This window comes from Esox lucius, chromosome 1, assembly GCF_011004845.1.
Source record: "Esox lucius isolate fEsoLuc1 chromosome 1, fEsoLuc1.pri, whole genome shotgun sequence".
Lineage (NCBI taxonomy): Eukaryota > Metazoa > Chordata > Actinopteri > Esociformes > Esocidae > Esox > Esox lucius.
The window spans coordinates 37,941,867-37,967,043 of NC_047569.1; the positions used below are offsets into that span (position 1 = coordinate 37,941,867).

General features: G+C 43.3%; 4 protein-coding genes across 7 annotated transcripts in view; 2 read left to right on the plus strand and 2 right to left on the minus strand.

Annotated features, from left to right (window-relative positions):
• Positions 1-782: 782 nt before the first annotated feature.
• Positions 783-4,408, minus strand: LOC105026877 (histone H3.3A). 2 transcript variants are annotated; one of them, XM_010898653.5, is made up of 4 exons: positions 4,284-4,408; positions 3,284-3,430; positions 2,509-2,662; positions 783-2,282 (listed from the first exon to the last, which is right to left on the minus strand). In XM_010898653.5, the coding sequence occupies exons 2-4, from the start codon at positions 3,409-3,411 to the stop codon at positions 2,154-2,156; spliced, it is 411 nt and encodes a 136-aa protein (XP_010896955.1). In that variant the 5' UTR covers positions 3,412-3,430; positions 4,284-4,408; the 3' UTR covers positions 783-2,153. The 2 variants fall into 2 exon arrangements, with proteins under 2 accessions (XP_010896955.1, XP_019902621.1); XM_020047062.3 differs by having other exon boundaries at positions 4,288-4,394.
• nop53 (NOP53 ribosome biogenesis factor) lies at positions 3,866-16,215 on the plus strand. Of its 2 annotated transcripts, none has more exons than XM_010898652.5 (13): positions 3,866-3,904; positions 8,019-8,326; positions 8,728-8,804; positions 8,891-8,984; positions 9,451-9,653; positions 9,736-9,791; positions 9,895-9,990; positions 10,107-10,208; positions 10,314-10,469; positions 10,554-10,729; positions 14,864-14,930; positions 15,066-15,142; positions 15,525-16,215. In XM_010898652.5, exons 2-13 carry the CDS (start codon positions 8,130-8,132, stop codon positions 15,583-15,585), a joined length of 1,362 nt encoding a protein of 453 aa, XP_010896954.1. In that variant the 5' UTR covers positions 3,866-3,904; positions 8,019-8,129; the 3' UTR covers positions 15,586-16,215. The 2 variants fall into 2 exon arrangements, with proteins under 2 accessions (XP_010896954.1, XP_012990762.1); XM_013135308.4 differs by having other exon boundaries at positions 3,868-3,904; positions 8,888-8,984.
• On the minus strand, positions 4,949-7,547 carry LOC105026878 (histone H3.3A). Of its 2 annotated transcripts, none has more exons than XM_013135311.3 (4): positions 7,417-7,547; positions 6,219-6,368; positions 5,795-5,948; positions 4,949-5,708 (listed from the first exon to the last, which is right to left on the minus strand). In XM_013135311.3, exons 2-4 carry the CDS (start codon positions 6,344-6,346, stop codon positions 5,580-5,582), a joined length of 411 nt encoding a protein of 136 aa, XP_012990765.1. In that variant the 5' UTR covers positions 6,347-6,368; positions 7,417-7,547; the 3' UTR covers positions 4,949-5,579. The 2 variants fall into 2 exon arrangements, with proteins under 2 accessions (XP_012990765.1, XP_019902611.1); XM_020047052.2 differs by lacking the exon at positions 7,417-7,547 and adding an exon at positions 7,184-7,251.
• Positions 16,216-19,787: 3,572 nt separating the features above from the next.
• The window catches only part of LOC105026875 (gap junction delta-2 protein), a 31,547-nt gene continuing 26,157 nt past the window's right edge, over positions 19,788-25,177 (plus strand). Inside the window, exon 1 of the mRNA XM_010898651.5 lies at positions 19,788-21,114. Within this exon, the coding sequence (XP_010896953.1) occupies positions 21,044-21,114 (71 nt within the window). The 5' untranslated portion in view covers positions 19,788-21,043. The remainder of the gene's footprint in view (positions 21,115-25,177) is intronic.

The following is a 25,177-nucleotide window of genomic DNA, read 5'->3' on the forward strand; positions in this document are numbered from 1 at the left end:
GGACTGATCGACTCCATGCCACTCAGCATTGCTCAAGTAATTCAGGCAAAAGGAGCCCCAACTAAGTATTGAGTGCTGTACATGTACTTTTGATGCTCATACTTTTCAATTGGCCAACATTTCTAAAAATATTTTCTTTTTATTAGTCTTAAGTAATATTCAAATTTTCTGAGATGCTGAATTTGGGATTTTCATTAGTTGTCAGTTATAATCATCACAATTAAAATAAATAAACATTTGAAATATATCAGTCTGTGTGGAATGAATGAATATAATATGAATGAATATAAAAAGTTTCACTTTTTGAATGGAATTACTGAAATAAATCAACTTTTTGATGATATTCAAATTTATGACCAGCACCTGTATAATAATTGTGTGTTTTAAATTACCAAAGAACTCATGATTGGTCATGTCAGCGAAATTCCTCAAAATAACAATTTTTTTATAGACAGTACAAGTCAAATTTTGGGAGTGTCTAAACTTTTTAAAGTAAATGGGTGTGACTAAACTTTTGACCAGTACTGTTTATTTACATACGATCATTCATTTTGCCATTGTCTTTTAAATAAACCTCACAGATTAATCTCTAAGAATTTCTGCAAGTAAACATAACTAGAACACCAGATTGTGACAGTATCTTCATTTTAAATTATAAATGAATGCCTTACCAAAATATGCCAAAACATAATGCATGTTCAATCAAAGGAGAGTTTTTTCATGGTTCTGGCCAAAACAAAAACCATTTGAATGATTAACAGTAAGTGGACAGAAGACCGATGTACATGTGTAACATCCATTTATTACAACCTTATATGAGAAATCTGGAAATTACAAACATAGTTTAATTTTAACATCTCAACATTTCAAATTCAAATAATGAAATAAAAATGATTTAAGTTAAAAGGGCGACACGTCAACCTGAGAAACGTTACACATGTGTAGTATCTGGAGAGTGAAGTGAATGGTGGAGGTCTACAAGTCCCTGAACATCCCATTTTCATTTTTAGCTCACATTACATGCACATACATGTTTACTTTAACAGCTTAACCAGTTACTCTAGTTTTGTTTTAAAGGTGAGCATTGACCAAAGATCCATAAACCTCCCAACAATGCCCCTCCGAAGTAATCCCAAAGATGGTGTCTCAAATTACTAAATCAAGAATCCAAATGTCAAAGATGAAGAGAAGACACAATAGCATTAATCAGATAAGCAATGAAATGAGAGCAAACATTTTATTTTAAGAGTCCCCAGCCAAAATAAATCACAAGCTTCTACACCTGTAGAAACCATAGCTTACGTGGATTTGTTTTTCTGTACAAAATGTTTTCGAACCCCGCTCACTCCCATCTTCATGTCATTGATTTATTCACAAACATCATTCCATTATGAAAAAACGTGTATACGCAATAAAAAAAGAAATAAATTGTCAACACAACCACGACAGTGATGATCAATATTGTAATTATAAAACAATTGCTCCAGAGATGTTTTTGAAGTGTATACAATTTTGCCGTGCTGATCAGAATCTACACTCACACAGAAGGCAGAGGGGACTAACACACCTCCACGTTGCTTTGAAAGATACCAGCTCTCTTTTCGCTGGCAGTGTGGGGGTCGGGAGGGAGGACACTAGGGCTGTTCATGCATCCACCGAAAGGAGTTACTCCCCTCCTCTGCAGACAAAAGCCTACATTATATTTATTCCCACGAGCCTCTCGCCATTTCACCGTGACAACGGCCCGGCGGTGGCCAGTCATTCGCAACACAGCGTGCTTGTAAAGACGATCAGGTGGAAAGACACTACATAGAGAGGTCACGCCTCCACAGTGAGCGGAAAACAAGCAAACGCGGCTCTACTTGTGTAATTTCTATCTGCAGCGCTGAAGAGCGTGGCCATGGTTGGAGAGGCGTCCACATTAGGTGTTGGGTGCAGGGTCTGACCAGCAACAGACAGGTACATGCACCAAAGAAAGTACCCTATCGTAGCCTGCTGCCGAAAGCACTAAGAAAACACGACTCTACACATTATTTTCATTATAATCATTATTTCTCTAGTCACTACCAACATAAGAACAGAGGGCGTCAAAGGGAGGGAAAGACAGACAGGAGAGAGGGGGTGAATCGAGGGGGGGGGGGGGGGTCGCCCGTCTAAGCACGCTCCCCGCGGATACGGCGTGCCAGCTGGATGTCTTTGGGCATGATGGTGACACGCTTGGCATGGATGGCGCACAGGTTGGTGTCCTCGAACAGACCCACCAGGTAAGCCTCGCTGGCCTCCTGCGTGACACAGTGGGGGTTAGGGTTATCCGAAAAAACAATTCTAAAAACAGTCGACGCAGGGGAAAGGCTATTTTGAGACACACTAACAATCACGGTCCAGCAACCACTAGTTCAAGGGATTCCTTGATCATTATTTATCTGTCCCAAACTGGAGTTGTGCGACTGTGTGCCCCTGTAACTATGAATGCCCGTCCCCTAGTTGGGACGACACTGAGGTACCGACCTGAAGGGCTCCAATGGCCGCGCTCTGGAAACGCAGGTCGGTCTTGAAGTCCTGTGCGATTTCCCTCACGAGGCGCTGGAAGGGCAGCTTGCGAATCAGCAGCTCAGTGGACTTCTGGTACCGACGGATCTCACGCAGGGCCACGGTACCGGGCCTGGAGGGACACGGAACCAATGAGTACTAGTTCTACCGCTGAATGGATTTGTCACCAATATCCAGAATTGAAGATCAAATAAAACCCTTCAGACTAAGTGTGTTGAACTCAACCTGCATAGGTTTGGTTTCTACTTTCAACTTTCATTGTTGTCCAGTAAAAGCACAGACAACCAGGCGTGGGGATTTCCTAACTAATCAGTGACCTTAATCAGCCAATTACAAGGGAGGAGTGAAAAAGTGCTTTGGGTCTAAAATTAGGGATCCACCAACGAGAAAGCTCTTGGCATATACCGATAGCTAATATCCTTAAAAACAAATCGGACGATGTTTTGTAATGTCTGTCCATTATATCACGCCTGAACATACACTTATTGAATAACTATTACACTATCGACAAAACTGCAACAGACAAAAATAATAAAACTAATAAAACAATACGACACAAAAATGGACAAAGGCCCAATCTGAATACAAAATGGTTTAAAATGTGAAGGACACCGTTAGCTGTTCAACACATCATCCCCATCCCCAGTCTGAATACTGGTGTCATAAGAGCCACCACTAAAGTCTGGCTCAGGGACATAGGGCGCGTCTCTGGTAACACCCAACTCTCACTCACCTGTAGCGATGGGGCTTCTTGACCCCACCAGTTGAAGGGGCACTCTTGCGGGCAGCTTTGGTGGCCAGCTGCTTACGTGGGGCTTTGCCTCCAGTAGATTTACGGGCTGTCTGCTTAGTACGGGCCATGGCTCCAAAAAAAAATCACCTGAAGAGGGGAGAACCAGGCATGAGAAACAATGACCAATTTAAAATGTAAACTTTTGGTTGGCGCAGTTCAATCTGATGTTATTGTCGCCGGACTTTTGTTCATCAGTTATCTACAAATTAAAAGTTCCACAAAGATGTAGAACTTCCATTAAACAGTATTATAAACAGTATACAGTACAGAATTTCTCAGCATTCACACATCGATTTACATCTGGAACCGACACCAGAGAGGAAGCAATAACCTGAATCCCCCAATCAAACTCGACAGTAGACTAATAAATCATTCAACGGGAAAGACCACAGCATTGGCTGGACACGAAATCCCATTGAGTAAACATTCTTACTAAGGCCAATCAGGGTATACTCAGTCAAGCAGAGGCGGGATCTATCGCGCTCTGAATTTGTTGGTGCCCCGCCCACTCAACTGTGATGATGGCGGCTGCTTGATGCGCAACCGGGATAAAGACTCAAGGTAGAAGAGCAAATGAGTAGCCCTAAAACTTTGATATTTATACAAACAATTGTTTGGCTATCTCATCAAACGACTAAAATACAATAAAGAAGACATCTCAGGGAACTCGTAAATAGGCACAGTAACGGAGTTCGACCCCTAATGCCCGCGTACAAACGAAGCGAACCCGCGCATAATTTGAAACAGCATTTTCTCCGTCTGTACTAGGCGTAGAAAAGGCTGCAATTCCGTGTCGCTTCGACAGTCGGGTTTGTTATTTTTCTCTACGACGAAAATTAAACGATTTTTTTATCAAAATCACACCGGAATTAAAGCAATGTGAAACTTTTCAAATCTGAAGTTCATCTAAATTATAAGCAGTCGAGTATATATGACTTACCTACACCAAAAGCGGTTTTAAACGATGTGAGAAATGTTTAGCTTGACTAGCCGTGTCAGTATTTCTTCCTTGTATCCACAATGGGAACAAGCGTCCAGCGGGAAAATGGCGGCTATGTCAATCATTTCTCCCACAATGCACCAGTGTATACAAACATTTCTCTTGTTTTGTTTAGTTTTAAGTTTTTAAATTGTCGTAAACGTGCCATACACACGCCAAACTATTCAACGAGATTATCCCATGCAGGTTCATGTATGTGAATGGGAATTAAGTACTCCATCACCGTTTTATTTTGTTATTTACGTCAATTAAGAACGAATTCTTATTTTCAACGAAAACCTGGCTAAAGGGGTTTTCAGGAAGTGGAGTCAACACAGAACCACATCAAGAAATACACAGTAAGAGAAGATAAACTTCAAATTATCACCTATACAGATACATACAAACACGTTTCAAATAATTAAGCAACGGAATTGTTTGATCTTGGATGTTAATGTGCATAATAGCATAAACTTTCTCAATAAATAATGGAAACCTATCTTTATTGGAGTCAACAAAAGATGAGTGTACAAACTTATGTTGACATTTACAATAACTGACAGTTGAAATTACAGAAACGTATCACAATTCTGAAATTTCTCAATAAAATATCATTGCCAACAGCATAATTTTGTGGAACATCCGTTTATTAATTACCTTTGTATGAGAATTCAGGATATTACAAATGTCTGCTTTAAAAATTACAGATTATCAAATCAAAACCAGTAAAAAAAGGGTATAATGTCAACCTGAGAGAGGAACTAAAGTATTTCCTGGATAAAACATGGGAGAAATACAAACGTTATGCTACATATAGGCCTTCGCTTAATTTTTTTAAACATGCAGTGTATTTTTTATTAATTTCTCTCAATTTGAGAACAGAATTAACTATTTGTAAATGTATCCTGTAAACAGTATAAATGCTGTATTGTACAAAAACAAAGGGTATATGTAAAAAGACAATGTATGGTATAACAAAGAAACAACCCCATTGTAATATAATAGCATTGCTGATGGTAGGAGAAGAAAACTGCTTGCCCTAGAGATGCTTCATGCATGCACCATTTGCCGTTCTGATTTGCATACACAAAGTGTGACAGGTCAGCCCTAAACAGACACATGATACCCTAAGAGTCTGCTGCAAAGAGAACAAAGGGGGACAAGACTACCAACTCTACTTGTCACGTTACTCAACTCAAGCTACTTAAGGAAAAGAGGCAAAAGAGGTGCTGAGTGAATTGGGGAGGGGGGGCACGTCTAAGCACGCTCCCCACGGATACGGCGTGCCAGCTGGATGTCTTTGGGCATGATGGTGACACGCTTGGCATGGATGGCGCACAGGTTGGTGTCCTCAAACAGACCCACCAGGTAAGCCTCGCTGGCCTCCTGCAGACAGAAGGGAGAACGAAGGCCTGTATTAGTTGATATCCCCAACTTGGTTCAAAGGCTCAAACATTAATGAACATGCCGACCTGCAGGGCTCCAATGGCCGCGCTCTGGAAACGCAGGTCGGTCTTGAAGTCCTGGGCGATTTCTCTCACGAGGCGCTGGAAGGGCAGCTTGCGAATCAGCAGCTCAGTGGACTTCTGGTACCGACGGATCTCACGAAGGGCCACGGTACCGGGTCTGGAGGGAAACAAACACCAGGATAGTTTAACTACATAAAATATTCAGAAGGGGAGACCAGGACACCAAGGTCTCTTCATTCCACAAACATTTTTCAGTTGTAAAATGTTTAGTCATGAATAATATAATCAGGAAGGACCTACTCGAATCTGTCAATAGAAATTGTTTGACTGGACATTTTGCAGCTAAAACTGTTTGGCCGTGCAAATATACCCCAGTTAGACCAAAGCCTTTGTATTCATTCATGGCACATTTTGCCCATTCCCTCACCTGTAGCGATGGGGCTTCTTGACCCCACCAGTTGAAGGGGCACTCTTGCGGGCAGCTTTGGTGGCCAGCTGCTTACGTGGGGCTTTGCCTCCAGTAGATTTACGGGCTGTCTGCTTAGTACGGGCCATGGCTCCAAAAAATCCCCCTGATCTAAAAGAGGAAATTGTGACATGATTGTAACCAACTAAAAAAAGTTACATTTAATGTTAAGACGAGAGACAGGATGAAACAGGTTTGTCTGCTAGCGATAAAACCAAGTCTCCTGGTTTTCACCTGGCAGAGTAACTTACTCACCATTGCACTTTTTCATAAAGTGTTTTAATGCAAAGCTGCTATGCCTTTCGATTAAGAAACGAAACTAGCAAGCATACACATACCATACACCTGCAGACCTTTCTGTAGATAAACTTTTTTATTAATTTTTTTGAGCATTTTTGGGAGGATAGGGAGAGATTTCACAGAATTATAGAAGTGAAGAAAATTGATTTAGAGTCATATTTTTGAATGCCAAGCTTTCACAAGACAGTTTGGTTGAAATGGTTTCCTTGTATTTATCTCCACTAATTCAACAAGTGCGTCTTCGGTCTATTCATTATTGATTACACTGTATCCAACCAGTGAAATCCTCTCATCCAATGTACTTGGGCAAGAAAAATATATGCAAATCGTAAAACATGATGTCCATGTGAGCGAATTGGAGCGTAAATGCTTAATTTCAACTACCAATAGCGACCACCAACAATTTCAGAGGGGCGGGATTTTCCCCCAATCCGCAAATGATCTATGTTTTGTCACCAAATAGGTTCCCGCCCCTTGCGTACTGGAGACGATGGCTGTTGTAACAGGAATGTAAACGGAAAGGAAAATTCGAATGTGTGTAACAAGAGGGTAACAATTAGAACCATATTTAATCGAGATCACTGCAGATCTGAATTAAAAAACACAATTTAAAGACTATTACACACCCTTTAACATCTATTGAGAAACTTCCGTAATCGGAAGATCACTCAGAACGGCTGAATAACCGTGTCAAATTCTGTCCAGGAGTGTTTTTGGTCTGTTCTCTTCAAGCAGATTATACAGCTTGCTTTTCGGTCGTCGGGCTTGTGTTTTCATATGATTGAGTTTCAAAAGTATTGTCTAAAAACAAAAAGTAAAAAATCACAAATAAAAAAAAAAAATCTAAAGTGACACTTACCTTTGATACGATAGTGTTAAAAAGCTGTATCTGGTCTCGTGTCCGTATTTATTGCGTTGTTCTCACAACAGAATGGAGTCATATATTGTGTTAAAATGGCAGGTTACCCACAATGCATCTGCTGAGACAAGAGAGAGACGAACCACGTTTATTGATTGCCCTATTCAATCAATCATCTATCATCTCAAAATAAAATGATCAAGAAATGCAGAAACTCATATATTTCATAAAAGACAATACTAGTGATATTTCTGTTTATTGTATAGGCAGATAATGATCATTAAAATGTATGGCAATTATGGACTACTTGTAGGTGTCTTATGAAACTCAGGTGACACTGTGAATGTAGACAAAATAGCTACAACTGCAAAAATAGCTATTACTGCATTTCTATATTTGTAAAGACTATTTGGTCTTTTAATGTAAAGAAAATACTTATTTTTTTCTTAAAGTGCAGTTCTTGAAAGGTTTGTGTATTGTAACCAACATTTATTTGGTGGAAATTGTATTATATATATATATATATTTTATATACACAAAAAAAAATTACAAGACCTTTACATAATCGTAATTGTACACGCTGATCATTATCTAATTTACAGAGGTGTTTTTTACACAAGCTGACCTCAAGGTGGCGACAGTGGCCATCTCGTGGTGAACCTCAGAACAGGAACACTATACGTCATCATCCTTAAGGGATCCAGCAATGCAGCATGGCGTCGGTCAAAAGACTCAAACGCGTGGCAGCGTCGCAGCCGGGTTTCATAGGATTCAAACAGTCAGAGGACTTGAACAGTGGCAGGAGAAAGCGAGTAAATAAGAATAAGAAAAAGAATTGGAACAAACACAGCGATATTCAAGATGTCGAAGAGTTTTTGGATGACGTGAGGCTTCAGGAAAGGGCTGCTGGGTGAGTAACATGTGTTTTCCAATACCTGCTAGCAATGGAGCTAACTAGTCACCTAAGCCAATTTATTAAATCTAAGCCCAAATCTAGAACATATGGAACTGTCTGGCAAACTAACGTTAGCGGCAGTGAGTTAAATACCACACAGGGTTGTTAATGTTAGTTTCACTGGCCAGGGTACTTGGTTAGATTTCGCCTTTAAGTTAGCTCTTGCTAGCTACAGTTTTACCGTCCTTAACACAAACCTAATCAATAAAACTTTGATTAAACTTCAAAACCCACTACTCTAAGCAGTTGAATACTCGTTATGTCCTTAATATAACACTATCTCCACCATACTGGGAACTATATTTCAAAATATTTAATACATCCTTTAAACGATTAAACCACTTTGTATTTAACAGCGGATTGATATCAGAGCGGACAGATGAAAGTCTGTTTTTTTGGGACATTGGAGAACCGAAAAGAAAAATTCAGCCAGGTAATCTGCAATGGTATCATATGTATGTTGACAATATTGTTTGGGGATGATTGTACATTTCTTAAATATTTTTGTCATGCCAGAAGTCCAACAAGACCATAAAGGGAAGAAGTCCAAGTCACGACCACTGAGGATTGATCTGATACTACAACATGACTCCCTCGTCCCTCCGCCCAAAGAGTGAGTTCATCTGAAGTAATCTGACCTTTACCCTCAATCTTGCCCAGATAGTTTTTGCGTATTCAGTCATCATTACAGTTTCTTGTGTAGGCCTTGCTAGCCATTTCCTGTGGGTCAAGTCAGCATGTCCAGTGATGATTCCATCCTTGCGCTCACAGTATTTCTTCGGGAATGTGAAGACAGTCATGGAACTCGGGTGGCTGTTGTTAACAGCCTCCTGGGTACTGAGGACAACACGCTGGAGGGCCTGTTCTGGGTAGTTTTCACTGATAATTAAACTTTGTGAGCTATTTACTGTTGCTGGAGTTAAGTGTATAATAGTGAAATCCACTTGGGGTTTATCGCCACTTCATTTCGGAAGCCATTTCCTCATTATCGTAGGAAGTTGTGGTTGTACACTCAGTCAAGTGTCCCCTTTTCTTAAGATCTTTGCTGAAAACGTAGGTCCTGCCTTGCTCTTTTCCAGTATTTTGGCCCACCAGCAGCCAAACGCCAAGAAACTAAGACGCATCGCAGAGAAAGCAGCAAAACTCGCGTCCCTGGGTGTGGTGACACGGAGACAGAAGCGGCTCCTGAACCGCAGACCGGCCAGAGCTACAGTTCCAAAGGCAGAGACTGACGCCAACAATTTCCCAGAGAGACCCTTTTATGACCTGTGGGGTGAAGGTGGTGAGTTTCACTATCCATACACAGCATTTATTCAAATATGTGTTTGGTCATGTTTGTGACGGCCATTATCTTCCTATCGCAGCCAAAGAGACAGCGGATCCTTACTTCCTTGAGCAGACGGGGAAAAAGCTTGTGAAGGTGGGGAGGATGCTGCCCTCGTGTTAATAATCTTGTCATATGTATGGTAGTGGTGCAGGAAAATGTGTGTATATATTTACTCTGCGGTTTTGTTCACTTGTAGCGACCAGAGAAGCTGAATGCAAAGCCCTCTGTACTCCCGGCAGTGGAGATCATAGCCCCTGGAGGCTCCTACAACCCGGACTTCTTCTCCCATCAGGTAACGTAACACCTCCTCGCAGTGATTAAAACCTACAGTGCTTATTCAACATTGTTTGAGCCGGTGATATTTGAGTTTTGTTTCCTGCTCATGTTGTGGTGCCTTCTTCTGCCCAGGCCCTGCTGCTAGAAGCCCATGAGGTGGAGGTGAAGAAGGAGAAAGCTGTGCTGCGGGTTGAGAGACAGCTGGCTGTCAACAGAGAGGACATCGCCACAGAGGTAGGGTGGCAGTAACGTCGCTCCCCTTGACGATGCACCCCTCCCCATTCAGTCTGACGTAGAAGAGACCCCAGAGCATGCCCTGACCTGACTATCTGTTTGCAGGAGACGGTCTTTCAGGAACAAGTCGAAGGGCTAGTGGAAGAGGACGATGAAGAGTACGAATCAGAAGAGCCGGGGGGCGTGTCTACCCGTGGCAGCCTGCCACAGGAGAAAAAGACAGAGAAAGAGAGGAAGAGAGAGCGAGCCGACAAGCTAAAGGTACGCGAGACTGCAGAGCCCCCCCCCCCCCCGCCCATGCCTGCTCTTCATTGGCTGACAGCGTATCTCTCTCCCACTCTGTAGTTGCAAAAGAAGCAGGCGGCACAGGTGTTCACCAGCCGGAAACAGCAGCTCTTCCAGCTGCGCTCCATTCAGGCGGCCCTGAAGAAGGACGAGCAGCAGACCGCAGAGAGGGTGACCCAGCGCAAGGCCAAACAAGAGGCAGAGAAATCCATGCCCCGACGTCTTGGCAGACTCAAGTGAGTACCTCTTACTCAGCGTTGACTATTCACTGGATATTTGGGTGCCTACAGGTTGCCTATCGGTTAAGAGGCTTGGGATAGTAACTGAATAAGTTGCCTGGTTTGAATCCCTGGGCTGACAAGGTAAAAGCATCTTTCCTTCTGCTCTTATTTTTATTAAACCTTTATTTAACCAGGATAGGCTCATTGAGATTAAAAATGTTTTTTCCATGAGCGTCCTGGCCAAGAATGGTGTGAAATCTGAGCGTTAAAATTACAAAATGAATGTACGTTTCATTGGGAGTGTGTTTAGTGGGAGGAATGTTTAGTGACCATCTGGGATGAATGTTAACTTCTAGAAACATGATCTTTGCTAGGTAGAAACGCCCTTAATGTATAGGCTAGCTGGCAAGTATCTTTACAGTGAGAAGATAAAGGAACATTCACCGAATGACATCTGTGCTGCAGTTTTCCAAGAAACTTGAGCGAACTTCTCCCTAGATTTGATACGGTTTCTACATTATTTGACCACTATACGTAACCATTGATTTCTAACAAAAGGCAGCCGTAAGTTGTAACAAAATGTTTCAGAATACAATACAAGTATAATCAGTACAACCGTAAGACAATTACACCATTATTCTGCAGATGTTGACATATATCTTTAATTAAAATCATTGACAAGTAAGGGAATCAGATTCCAAGTCCATCATCAGTGATTTAAAAAAGCTAAGCGAGACAAGATCTTGTAGTTTCAAACGATTTTGTAAGGTGTTCCAAGCTGATGGAGCAGAGTACATGAAGGGACATTTCCCAAAAAAAATTCTGAGTTTGGCACAGTAAGTAAAATAACATCTTGTGAGTGGAGACAGTATTCTCTTCCTTTTCTAAGGATCAATGAACATAAATATGAGGGCAGTAAACCCAATATGGCTTTGTAAACAAAGGTATACCAGTGGCTAAGTCTACGGGGTGCTAGGGAAGACCATCCAACTCCAGCATATAAAGTGAAATGGTGTGTAAGTGCCTGACAGTTCAAGATAAATCTCAATGCTCCATGATAAAGGGTGTCAATAGATCTCAAACACTGAGCAGAGGCATTCATATATAAAATATCACCATAGTCCAGTATAGCCAAGTTTCCTGAAATAATAAAAAATTCTGGCTTTGTTTGGTCTAAAATAAAATCCCAACTTCAATTTAAGTTTTTTGCAAGTTGAAGTAAATGCAGTTTGTCATCAATAAAAAATATCCAAGATATTTTCATGAAGTTACTGTCTCATCACATTACCCTGGTAGGTAGTAATACATGGAACATTTCTAGGTTTCTTTTTGTTTTATAGAACAACATTTGTTTGGTTTTGTCCTCATTGAGAACAAATTTCAGTTGACACAAGGTATGTTGAACAGCATTAAATGCAGTTTGTAATTGTTGAAAAGCTTTCTCTAAGGTCAAAGCACAACAATAAACCAGTGTCATAACATAAGCATTCAGCATTTTGTACATTTTTATCTAGAGAATTTATATAAATAGTTTACAAGAGTGGGCCCAGTACAGAGCCCTGGGGAACACCATTTAGAACAGTGAATCAGATGCAAGCCCATTAAATTGCGTGCACTGAATTCGATTTGATAAATAGTTGGCGAACCATGAAACAGCGTGCTGAGAAAGACCTATGCTTGATAGCCTTTGCCTCAGTATAGTGTGATCTACTGTATCAAAAGCCTTTGAGAGAACTATTTAAAAAGTGAGACACAATGTTGTTTCTTATCCAGAGCAGTAGTGATGTCAGTTAAGACCTTCATGGCTGCTGTAACTGTGCTATGCTTTTTCCTGAAGCCAGATTGATGCATAGAATGAGTATATAAAAACACTTAACTGTTCACTGACAAGGGTTTCAAGGATTTTAGTCAAGGGTGACCGCTTCGAAATTTGCCTATAGTTGTTTAAAAGAGGCATTGCCCCTTTTGGTAAAACAAATGCTGACTTCAATATCTCTGATACAAGGTCAGAAATTCCAATGGTTTACAAGTAGTTTGGGACGTTTCAGCTTTTACCTGGAATTTACGCTTCACATAAATTGTTACACCACCACCTTTCTTCACTCTATCAGTGCGACATACATTGTATCCATTTATACAAAAATCATTATGAATGACCGAAATCCCAAGCCAGGTTTCAGAAAATACAATTCTATCAGCATCCGTTGATTTAGCCCCAGTCCTAACTCCATCAATTTTGGACAACAGGCTATGTACGTTTAAATGAAAGATGCCAAGACCAGATCTAGATTTAAAATCAGAGGGAGTTTGAAGATCTAGCATAAAACTATTGGGGCCAGGATTAGTTTGCACGTTACCAGATACTAACAATAAAAGAATGATTAGGCTCCTCTGTTCAAAACAGTTGCATGATGTTTCTTATAGGACGTACTGGAAGTAAAACAAGCAGGCATATTTCCAGACCAAACAATAATTTAAAACTATTTGATATTGGTAGCAACAGAAATTCGTAATGTTCGTATCCAGAAACAATTGTATGAGCACTTGGATGTTCGGATTACTTGAAATCGAACCGGTTCCCGCATATGGAATGTCAAAGTGAGGTGAGAGCACATTGTCAGATGCCCTCACCGAGTAACAATACTTACATTCTCCGGAGTCCAGTACAGTCAGTATGCTGATTAACACCACGATAAATGCCATATCTGCCATGCTGGCAACACCCAGTTAGCCAGCGGGGAAAAGCAGCGAGATCTAACGATCCGTAGTGTAGAAGCAGCTACAGATATTTGTCCAGGATGATAGGAACCAACATCAATGGGCTAACAAATGATCGAATTTAGTAAGACCACAATCTTACAACAGCAACTATAGTGAGCTGTACACCACCATGGGTGTAGATTGGCTACAGTATAAATAATAGGCTCGATTGGCTTAAAAAAACATTAAATTGAAAGGTCTATTAAAGCAGTACTCTAGCTCTTAGTGTCGCCTTGATTTCACTTGGAACATCCTTATCCTGTTCCCAAATAAACCCAAGGTAAAATGGGAAAAGTGCATACCCTGGAAATTTGTAGTCTTAAGATATTTGAACATGGATGTGTAATCTTCACTGACAGATTAAGGTAACCCATTTTAACGAATTACACTGAAAGATTACACTTGGCAATTTATTGATCAGATTAACAGAGACAAGAACCATGTTTGGTTCAGCTTTTTGACTTTTTGCCACATTCTCAAGAAGTCACGTGAGATATGGACGTCCTGGTTGACTCAATGATGACATGTTGGCCGTGCCATGAGGCGGCAAAGCAGCCCCAAACCATAATGCCACTGCCTCCATGCTTTTTGCTTGGTATGAGGTTCTGTTCAAAGGCAGTGTTTTGTTTGGCCAATCATGGCATCTGGCTTTGGGGCCAAACGCCTCCACCTTCAACTCATCTGTCTGGAGTACGTTGTTCTGTGGTTTTGGTCTTAAACTTTTTGTTGACTGGCATACGTCCGTCATTTCTTGGTAATCTTTTTGAGAGCAGAGGCTTCTTCCTTTCCATACCAGGCTGATAGGCATAATTAATCAAGCTGTTTTGGTTCACAAGATTTCTGTTTCTAGCTTTTTTTGTGATATTCAAGGTAGGGTGTTCTACCTTTCCGGATGTGAATTGCATTCCTGTTTTAAATCATAAGTGGTTTTAAAGTTTAGTTTGTAATATATTTTTTAATTGGGTTACTTTTATGGATAAATGTTTAGCATTTAGCTGTGATTTCCATGTGTTCAAATTTGTCCAAAAAGACAAATGCGCGTGTCCTTTTTTACTTTTGCGTACCACTGAAAATGCAATTTGGCACTGGTACTGTGTTGCTTGGTTACGTCCAGAGATTAAAAGGCAAGCCAGGACACATCTGGAAACTGCCAGACAGGTCAGGGCCTTGATGGGTCACATAATCTGAAGATTATGCAGACAATTTGCCTAATGTGACTTGTCCCACGGCATTGAGAGAGTTGTAGTTGTGTAGATGTATTCTCAGACTTTGCCTCAGATCCTGAGTAATTTTTTGTCTTCTGTGCTGCAGTGTAAATATTTTGTTTGACTGTTCTGTCCCTGGGCCTGCCTGTCTGGCACTGACCTTGTCCTCCACTATTCTCCCCAGGTTCCAGGCCCAGGATCTAGAGGTTCAACTGAGTGATGAGATTCCTGGATCCCTGCGGACACTGAAGGTACAATTTAACAAAACTGTTTTTATTTAATTTTTTAAATATACACTGACCTGTCAATGGCGCGAGGTCCACCAGACCACTGTTTATATGAGCTTGGTGACATTTTCCTTATGTTTAATTTACTGCTTCCTGCAGCCAGAGGGCAGTGTCCTCAAGGACCGTTTCAAGAGTATGCAGAAGAGGAACATGATTGAGCCGAGAGAACGAGCCAAGTAAGTTCTGTTTCTCTATCTTAAGTCGTACCTCCCAACCGGAAGATTACATTTGTTGCCATTGGACAGTGATGTCCTGTAAGAAGTGATGTATGTTCATGACCTTTGACCTGAATAGTGTTCTATTCTAAATGGGTTCAATTTCCTGTTGTCCTTTCCTGTGGGTCAAGTCCAGCATGTCCAGTGATGATTTCATCCTTGCGCTCACAGTATTTCTTTGGGAATGTGAAGACAGTCATGGAACTCGGGTGGCTGTTGTTAACAGCCTCCTGGGTGCTGAGGACACGCTGTGCTGCCTTTTCCACACTTCCTGTTCTGGTTTCTTATTGGAGAGAATATTGAGTTGGTGTGATGTCATCTAATGTTCCCCATCGTCCAACAGGTTCAAGAGGAGACACAAGTTGAAGTATGTGGAAAAGAGGGCTTTCAAGGAGATCACCTAAAGACCGATCTAACCTATCCGAACTCTTCAGGACCCTGATGTTGTTTGTTACTACGGAGTGACTCCATCCACCACTCAGCGATAGCTGACCAGAGAGAAACTGGTTGCCCCCCCCCCCCCCCCTTTGTTTAAAACGATGGATCTGGTTTGGAAGAAACCCCAGAAGATCTGATCGCTGTCCGACCCCAAACCTTTTCAGCCTATTAAGGCCTCGTTTAGGAAAAATAATCTGATCTCGCTCCCACCCCTTTGTGTTTTGGAGCAGGATTTGCTGTCCCTTCATGTTTTGCTCCTCAGTGTACAGCGTTACCTGCCCACCCCTTGCAGTGTTCTACTGATCCAGGGTCAGTTCTAATGCTTGTTGAGTTCTGTTTATCTGTCAACATCAGTTGTGCGCGTGACGGTTCAGATGACCTTGTGCTTCCTCCACTTGAGTGTGTGGGGTGTTTTGCTCCTGCTAAACCACCAAGGTGAATGACATTATTGGAAGGAGTGGATTTCTGAGTGAACACGCAGAGGAATTAAAGACAGGGTTGGCTTTAAACCCACAGTCGAGGTACCTAGGTCTGTTAATTGTCAGCAAAACCATTTTCTGTTGGCTGACTTGAATAAAGCAAGTTAATTATTGCCATTTTGTATTGAATCTTTTTCTTTGACTTATTTCTGTGCTTGATTGCATTTATGGTATTGGTTTCACACATTCTCCCTTTACTCGTAGTTAGTAAAGGATGAAAACCACAAGTATGTCAGTCCTTCGTGACAACAGAAGAGCTTTTTACGCTCTTGGCATTCTCTCAACTTGCTTCATGACCTAAGTTACCCAGAATGCCTTTCCAAGAACATCTCTGCTATGCAGGTCAGTATGTAACTCTGGTGTCCACCAGGGCTGGGTGACCTGGTCAGACAAAACATTGGTTCTGTCTACATTTCGCACACCTGCTACCCTGTCTGATTTGAGGCCTGACGGGCAGGATGGGGGAAACAATGTTTTTTTTGGCCCTTCGTTATGGACATTGGGTAACCCTGCTCTTAGGTTGCTATTTCGTGCGCTCAGCCCCTATTGACTCCTTTCATCAGTTTCAGCCTGTGAGAAGAATGACAAAAGGGGCAAGCTTTGTTGTGGATTGCTGTTAAATTATGGGGTTGATGGATAATGAAGCAGTCAGTGCTGGTGATGTACATGGGTAAGTAACTACTCTGACTAGATTGTCAGTCATAGATTACTCTTGACTCTTAACTTTTTGGCCATAATTCCAAAAGGTATGTTTGGTGCAAAAACAATGCACATCACCCAAAGAACACCATACTCACAGTGAAGCGTGGTGGTGGCAGCATCATGCTTTGGGGCTGTTTTTCTTCAGCTGGAACCTGTGCCTTAGTCAGGGGGGAGGGAATTATGAAAGTTCCAAATTCCACACAATTTTGACACAACCTTCAAGCGTCCATTAGAAAGCTGAAGATGAAGCAGAAGTTCACCTTTCAGAACGACAGCGCCCCAAAGCACACCTCCAAATCCACAAAAGCATGGCTTCACCAGAAGAAGATTAACGTTTTGGAATGGCCCAGCCAGAGCCCAGACCTGAATCCAATTGAACATCTGTGGGATGATATGATGAGGGCTGTGCACAGGAGATGTCCTCACAATCTGGGAGATTTAGGGCGCTTTTGCAAAGAAGAGTGGGCAAATATTGCCAAATCAAGATGGGCCATGCTAATCGACTCCTACCCAGCAAGTCCTGTAATAAAATCAAAAGGTGCTTCAACCAAATATTAGTTTAAATGTGTGCCCCCTTATGCAACCAGGTTATTGTGAGTTAAAAATGTTTGTTTCCGTTTGTTTTTCTATTGAATTGTTCACGTTATAAGTCACATTAAAGGCGGGGGCAATAATTGATTCCACACCATTGGCTTAAATCTTAATTACCTCTGGTCGGGTGGTTTTGACACCTCCCACAAATGCGCTCAGTGCTGACAAAGCTGCTTAACCCTTTAATCACGGCGGTGATCTTTTGCCTAGAGTGGCCCTCTGCCACTGTGTTGCCTCATCCCTTCCGTGAAAGCGCCCCGTACCGACTGACCCCCTTCGGTATCCCAAATCATCCAGTCCCCCGACCACAGAGCCGGCACGCTCGACGAAGCAGCTCCGCGACGGTCGACGGTGAAGGCTCATTTACATTTCACAGTGCATGTGGCTGCTAACGTCGTCTGTCTGTTCTGTCTACTGGCCGTCTTGGGTCACTTTGAAGTTTGCCATGACATTGACTACTTAAGCGTAGACAGGACCTCTGGTTGTGTGTGTTTAAGTGCTGTTGTTTTCCGTTCCAGTCCCACGGCTCACCAACCTCATCGACGTGCCTCATCTGGCACACAGGGAATCCATCAACTACTTTCCAGTGTCCCTTCCAATTACTGTGTGAGAAAGGTCAAAGTAAATCGGGGACACGTTCTGAGGTGAACTGGAAGTAACCTTCAGATAAAACGTGTGAGCCAGTGTCCCTCAGGCGGGATACCCGTTTTCCAGAAAATTTTCTTTTGACCAATCTAATCAGCTTTGATGAAAAATATGATGTGAACAGGTTAGTTGTGATGGGTGAAGTGATTGTTGGTAACATTCACCAGCTCAGACGACGCATGAATCAACTAACGATCGGATGCAGTTGGGTGTTACATAAAATGCCCATTCATCCATCGTAGGATCTGTGAGGAAATGGCTTCAAACGGGTCTGTATGGTCTATTCACTGACCGACACTGGTCACTGCTTTGCAAACTGCCACTGTTCACTGGGGGAGGTTGACTAAAACGATGTGATCAAAGGACCTTCAAAGACTTCAGACTGTTGCAGGAGCACCTACATCACTCGTCAACCAGTCTACATACTCACTATTCTAGACTGTTGCAGAAGCACCTACATCACTCACCAACCAGTCTACATACTCACTATTCTAGACTGTTGCAGAAGCACCTACATCACTGGTCAACCAGTCTACATACTCACTATTCTAGACTGTTGCAGAAGCACCTACATCACTGGTCAACCAGTCGACATACTCAGCTACTGTCGGCTTCCCACTGAACCACTCCAGTGCCTCCTTTAACTTGTTTTTTACATAAGATATATATATGAGCTGCATTTAGACAGGCAGCCCAATTCAGATTTTTTTTACCTCCACCTAATTCAGATGTTTTCACAACAGATAATTTTGTGAGCTGATCTGATCCGTCAAAACACCCATCAGTAAAAAACGAATAATGAATTGGATCAGACTGGAGCTGCCCGTGTGAACGCCGCCACGGCATTGTGGGCCTTGTGTTCTGTATCAGGGAAGCATCCACCAGGCAGGAAGAGGGACCGTCTGGACTGTGGTAACTGTCCCTCAGTTCCCCCGGTCGTCTCCGCTGGTGTCCAGTTGACTGTTCACAGGCCCATCACAATGTAAACAAATGTAAAGGCCACTGCATTCCGCTGCTGTTCATGCAGCCGTAGCGAGCCGTACATGCTAACATGAAGGGGCACATATGAGAGGAGAATGTGTGAGTAAATTACTGTAAATCACGTCTCCCTTTAGTTTGAGCAGATATGCGAACACACACACAAAATATATTCTCTCCCGTGATCATTAACCGTGGAAAGCTGCCAGCTTGGCTTTGTTCTCTACTTCCCAAGGCTGTGGTTGAAAAGTGGGGCGTGCGTGCGTGTGTCTGTGTGTGTTTGCATTTCCGACCATTGGTACCTGGCAGGTGTATGTGTACTTGAGCGCGACGGTCACCACAACAGCATAGGTGACAGCCTTCCCCATTTCCATCCCGACACCTCAACAAGCCAGCGAAAACACTTGTCAATGGGAACTCTGTGTACACACTGTAATGGAAGAGAGGAAACAAGGCACGCCTTCAGCCGGGAACAGTCAGCAAGAGAGGTAGACGGAAAGAAGGATAGATCAAGAGGACTGGGCTACACAGTGACGGGTAGGTAGAGAGGAAGAGAAAGTCAGAGAGAGAGAAAGGTAGATGGAAAGGCAGAGCGAGCGTTAGGGCGGGAGTGAGGAAGAGACGAGGGGATAAACGTAGAGAGGGATGATTCCACTCTAATCCTCTGGGCACACAAGCCTGGTGGCTATAGGAAAAGAGAGAGAGAGAGAGAGAGGGAGAGAGCATTAGAGAAAAAGGGAGAGGGCAGGTGGAGGTGTAGACAGAAGGTGAAGTCAAACTGTGATGGGATACAAGATGAAGGCAAAGACACAGCTGGGGGAGGGAGGGCTCTAGGAAAAAAAGAGCTGTCATTTCACGCAGCACGCTGAGAGAGACCAGTGGAGAGCGTTCCTCACGAGCACCGGCCAAGCTGCGCCTCACTCCTGCTCTCTTTCAAACTCAGAGAGAGGGAGGGAGAGAGCGAGCTGGAGAGAGCGAGGGAGGTACACCACTCCGGTGCTGACAGTGTGAATGGAACGAGTAGGAGAGAGGGAGGGTACAGCAGAAAACAAGCCAGCGTGGAGGGAGAACGGTAGGTTGTAGACGGCTGGGGGGGTGGAGAGATGGAGCGAGAGACGGGGAGCGCGATGGAGAGGTAGAGAAGCACAGGACTAGCCTCAGGGAAGGAGAGAGAGGTTAGGAGGAAAGAGAGAGGGAAGATAAAGGATGGAGGAGAGTAGAGAGACGACAAACACTGATCGTTGGCTGTCGAGGCTCGCGAGTTCTCTCGGACCGGATTCCAAGACAACACAGGAGCAGGAGCCGGGTGTGTGTGAGCGCGAAGGACTGTGCTTGTGATTCTGCATCGGATCACGGTTCCTTAACCCCTCTCAGTACACGGGGAGGGTGTTGAGAGAGCATAGGATTTTCATTGTGTTGGCTTGCTTGGCATGGACTGTTTTTGTTAATCGTGTCGGCTTGGTAGATTTCAACAAACCAGCGCAGAGGATGAGGGAATACGACAGCTGGGTGTGAATGTGAGATAGTTCTGTTTGGGTTGAGGTAGGCAGTGAGGTCAGGTGTGTGTTGTGTGAAAGCAGCCAGGCAGCTGGAGAGGTAGATAGGAAGGGCAGGTAGACCTGGAGGGCAGAATCTGGACTTTCTAGCCACGGTAGCAGGGAGAACCCACGTGAGAACTTGATGCACACAGGGACACCCATTCTGTCACCGGTTTCATCCGTGTTCCTGTGAGCCTGTGTGTGTGTTTCTCTCTGCACTGAGAAGCAACGGTCCCGTCACCTCCGGTCAGCACAGTGGCGGGGAGGTGGGGGGGTCCGGGGACATCCGTCTGGAAGCCATGGGGGCCCGGTGAACTGAAGTAGGGGACGTCCTCGGCCCCCGTTCCATCCGCCGGCGTTGACCCTCACGTTCCCCCCCACCCCCCCCACCCCCACCAGCAGTCATAAGGACGTGGTCTTAAGGCACCTCGAAGCCCCGAGAGAGGGTCTACTGAAGGTTTCCTGTACCCAGAGCAGTAACCACGGCCATCATGGGAGAATGGACCATCCTGGAGCGCCTCCTGGAGGCTGCCGTCCAGCAGCACTCCACCATGATCGGAAGGTAAGCGGCGGACCGTCCGTGTTCTGTCATTTGTTCTCAGGTTTTCGTCGCAAAAGCTGTGTTTAAGTGATTACAAGACAGCACGACATCTAAACAGCACATACATTCATAAACATATGTATTCTGTGCGGTCGGTTTGAGGCTCTGTTTGGGCGTGTCCCTCATGTGTTGTCGCTGTGTCGCAAATATGGTCACATTGAGTCTGCAGCTTCCTGTCCAGAGTGGCTGATCACCGGCTGAGGGGCTTTGTCTTAATCCTGTGGCCAGAGTGACGGGATGAGGGAAGGACTGGGGGAGGGAGAGAAGGGACGCCATTGGTCCATCAGAGGCTTCAACTATCGGAGTTCACAGCACGAGGATGCAAAGGCCTTGTTTGACTTTCTCCCAGTGCCCATTCTCTCTCTCTCCCTCCATTTTCCACTCTCTCTCCGTCTCACCGTACTGTGTCATTCTCTTTGATAGCGTGCAGTTTTTTCATAGCGTGCAGTGTTTTCTTCACCGTTGTGTCTTCTGGGAAGTCCTTCCGGAAGGTTCCAGGGTTGCTCTAATTGTAGAACAAACATACACCATACAGCGGGTGCTCGTTTGGCCGGCACGTTTGCCGCATCACAAATTGAGCCCTATCCTCTACAGAGTGCCCTAGTTTTGTTCAGATCCCGGAAGTACTACACGTCTGCAAAGGGGATTATGAACTGGGCCGTTCAGGTTCTGAATGCCGATCGGATGGATCCGGTGGTGAACGATGTGTGTCACTCTTCTAATGACGTTGATAACCATTAATGAGACACCTTGGGGGTCTGTGGTGAATGGTCAATACGCCACTGTCTAGGCGTGTGTCCAGGCACTCTGTGTTGTGTCGTGGCTAAGATCATCCCAGAGTCCCATGGACCAAGTGTATCAAGTGCTGTGTGGCCGTGTCGCTTGATTAGGTACATTTGGGATGAACGCTTTGTTAATCAGTGAATGGGGTTACGTTCAGTTATTTTATTAGCCAATGTGTTTTGAATTAAATCTTCTCGCTGTTTGTCGTGTGTTTCACTGATGAAGTTCAGGCTTTAAAAGGCGACCACAGCTCAGCGTAAGCGGCCTTAGCGAGGTCCCACTTTTCCACAGAGTGTGTGGCAGTGCCGTATGTACAAAAACAAATTGAGACAGCTGCAACTGACAAAGGACGTGTCAGTTCAATATTGACGGACAGTTGCTTTGGTCAACGTGGCGGGATCTTTTTGGTGTGTCCCCTAATTGTTTTATAAGTAGTGAAAATGCCCTTGTCTCTCCATATGAACGAAGTGAACTTTGAACCAAGTAGTCTGCGCTCCACAGACAATGACACATGACAATAGGCTTTTAATTCAACCAGGATTTCCCAACCTTTCCTGGATGTTTTTACCCCTCAACTAAACTAGTGAACTGATTCAATTAGGCAACTAACCATCAAGCATTTCCTTAATTCAATCATGTTTGCTGCTTCCAGTGTTTACGTAAAATTGTCTGGCGTGCCGGAGGAGAGACTTGGGAAACCCTTCGTTAGACAACAGATACAATAAGTTATTGTAACAGGGTGGTGACAGTGCTTGGTGATAAACTTGATGCTCGTTTTCAGTAAATGAAATGTCTTATTACAGTGACACCTTGATTGATGCGTGGTTGCCATTTGACAAATAAAAATACGGTTGCTCTCATCCAGAATAATCTCATCATCTAGGAAGGCTGACTTCCACGGTAAGTCTTTGTGAGCTGCTGGCTGGTTACCTCACACAGCAGGCCTTAAAGAAATTATAACTAGACCACCTTAATAATGTCCAAAAGAGCTTAAAATCCCCCTCGAACAAAATGGATCCTTGTCATGCTGGAGAGCATATCTGCCAATACCAGAATGGGCAGATGAGCTAAGTTAAGCAACACTCTTTGTGACTAAACCCGTATAGTTGAAAATGCAATGGAAACCCGTGAGACATTTGTTTTGTGCAGTAAAAAGAAAAGCTTAAAATAAACTTGCATATGCATTACGTCATCATGCCCAGCCTTTCACTGACATCAAGTTGGTTTGATTTTTACCACCACTGTCAGAATAAGGAAAACATTTTCTTTTATTCAGATATTTGAACACCCTAATGAAAATCACTTGGCAGTGGTATAGAAACCTAGCTATTGTCAGCAACTGTGAACGTTTTCTCATCAGAAAACCATGTCTTGCCAAATCCATTGTAAGCTGAGAGAAAAAAGTAAGAGAGATTAATGCCGTCATACAAAATCTACTATTATGTAGGCTATTTTATAATATAGTCCTGGAGACCAGGGGAGGACTGGAATTAGAAATCGGCTCTGGCCTTAGTTTTTTTGTGGCCTGTCTTTGGTTGTCCGAAATGCCAGATGGTCAGTTTGCCCCTACCATGCACTGTAGTGGGATGTTCATAGTCTGTTATACAAGGTTATAATGACACTTTGAGAGTATCAGCCTGTAGAGGAAATATTATCAACTGTTCATCATGCACATTAAAAGCTACTCCTTAATAAGGAGGTTACATCCGGAAGGATTTGCATAGCCTATAAGTAATTCAAAGATAATTATTGTGTCCGGTTATGATTGATCTTCCAGCACCATAGACTTTAGAGTATAATATTATCACGCTACCATAGCTGGCTGATCTCCAGCTTTCCCAGCCGTGTGGGTCTGTTGGGAGACACTCAGCCTCTCTAGTCATTCAGGACACACAGTCTGTATTAGTCAGCCTTGCTTGAGGGAGTGAGAGCAAAGGGTTAATCACAAACCAGATGAAAGAGGCAGTTGGATTGTGATGGAATTTGGCGTTTAGACTTTAGTTACTGTTCTTGTGATTTTGTTGGTAACCGTGTGTCCACTCTAGTGCATTGGTGTTGAAGGGCCTGGTTACATTTACCATCTGCCATTTATGCCTTACCCCAAATTGGCTGGTCACATACTGAGCCTGTTTGGCGTGTCAAATTAGAATTTCGTGTTTTATTTAAAAAAATCCTCATTATTTTGTTAATATTTGGAAGCCTACTTACTGCATGTGGCCGGCACCTTACGCTTATTCAACTGATTATTAATTTGGATCGAGCAACTGCAAACTTTCCTGGGATCCCACATAGTAATGAAAACACACATTACAGACACGTATTCCAAACGATCTACTGCAGTCATTATTGTTTTGGCTGCAGTTGACAAGGAGTCTGACATTGTGGAAATTGACTAAACCTTTGTTTTGAAACATTGTGGAGACTGACAAAATGTCTGTTCTGAAACATTGTGGAAACAGAAAATATCTCTGTTCTGAGACATTGTTGAAACAGACAAAATCTCTGTCCTGAAACATTGTAGAAAACCCCCCTCGGGAAATGAACATGGAAATTCCAGATTCCTCTGTTCTGTTGTAGTTTGGGGCTCTGTATAGGTCACTGTTTGAAGAAGAGGAAGGAGAGTAGCAAGGAATCATCACGCCTCCCTTGATCCCTCTGGCGATGCAAATTAACATTCCCATAAGACGACATGAAGATAAACTGGTTGCTTTTCAACATTAATCATAAGAGTGCACACATTTTGTTTTGTACATTCACAGGATTATTTTTCAAGAGTGTTGTGTGTGTGCCTGTGTGATTGCTGGATAGTACTTATCGAACTGGTGCTCTGCTTCCCAATGATCCTTCAGCTTCCCGGTGGTCCTCCACTTTGCAACACGTGACCACCTACCATTCATGCAGCTCTACCATTCATGGTGCTCTACCATTCATGCAGCTCTACCATTCATGGTGCTCTACCATTCATGCAGCTCTACCATTCATGGTGCTCTACCATTCATGCAGCTCTACCATTCATGGTGCTCTACCATTCATGCAGCTCTACCATTCATGCAGCTCTACCATTCATGGTGCTCTACCATTCATGCAGCTCTACCATTCAAGCAGCCCTACCATTCATGCAGCTCTACCATTCAAGCAGCTCTGCCAATCTTGCAGCTCTACCATTCATGCGGCCTTACCATTCATAAAGCTCTACCATTCATAAAGCTCTACCTTTCAAGCAGCCCTACCATTCATGCAG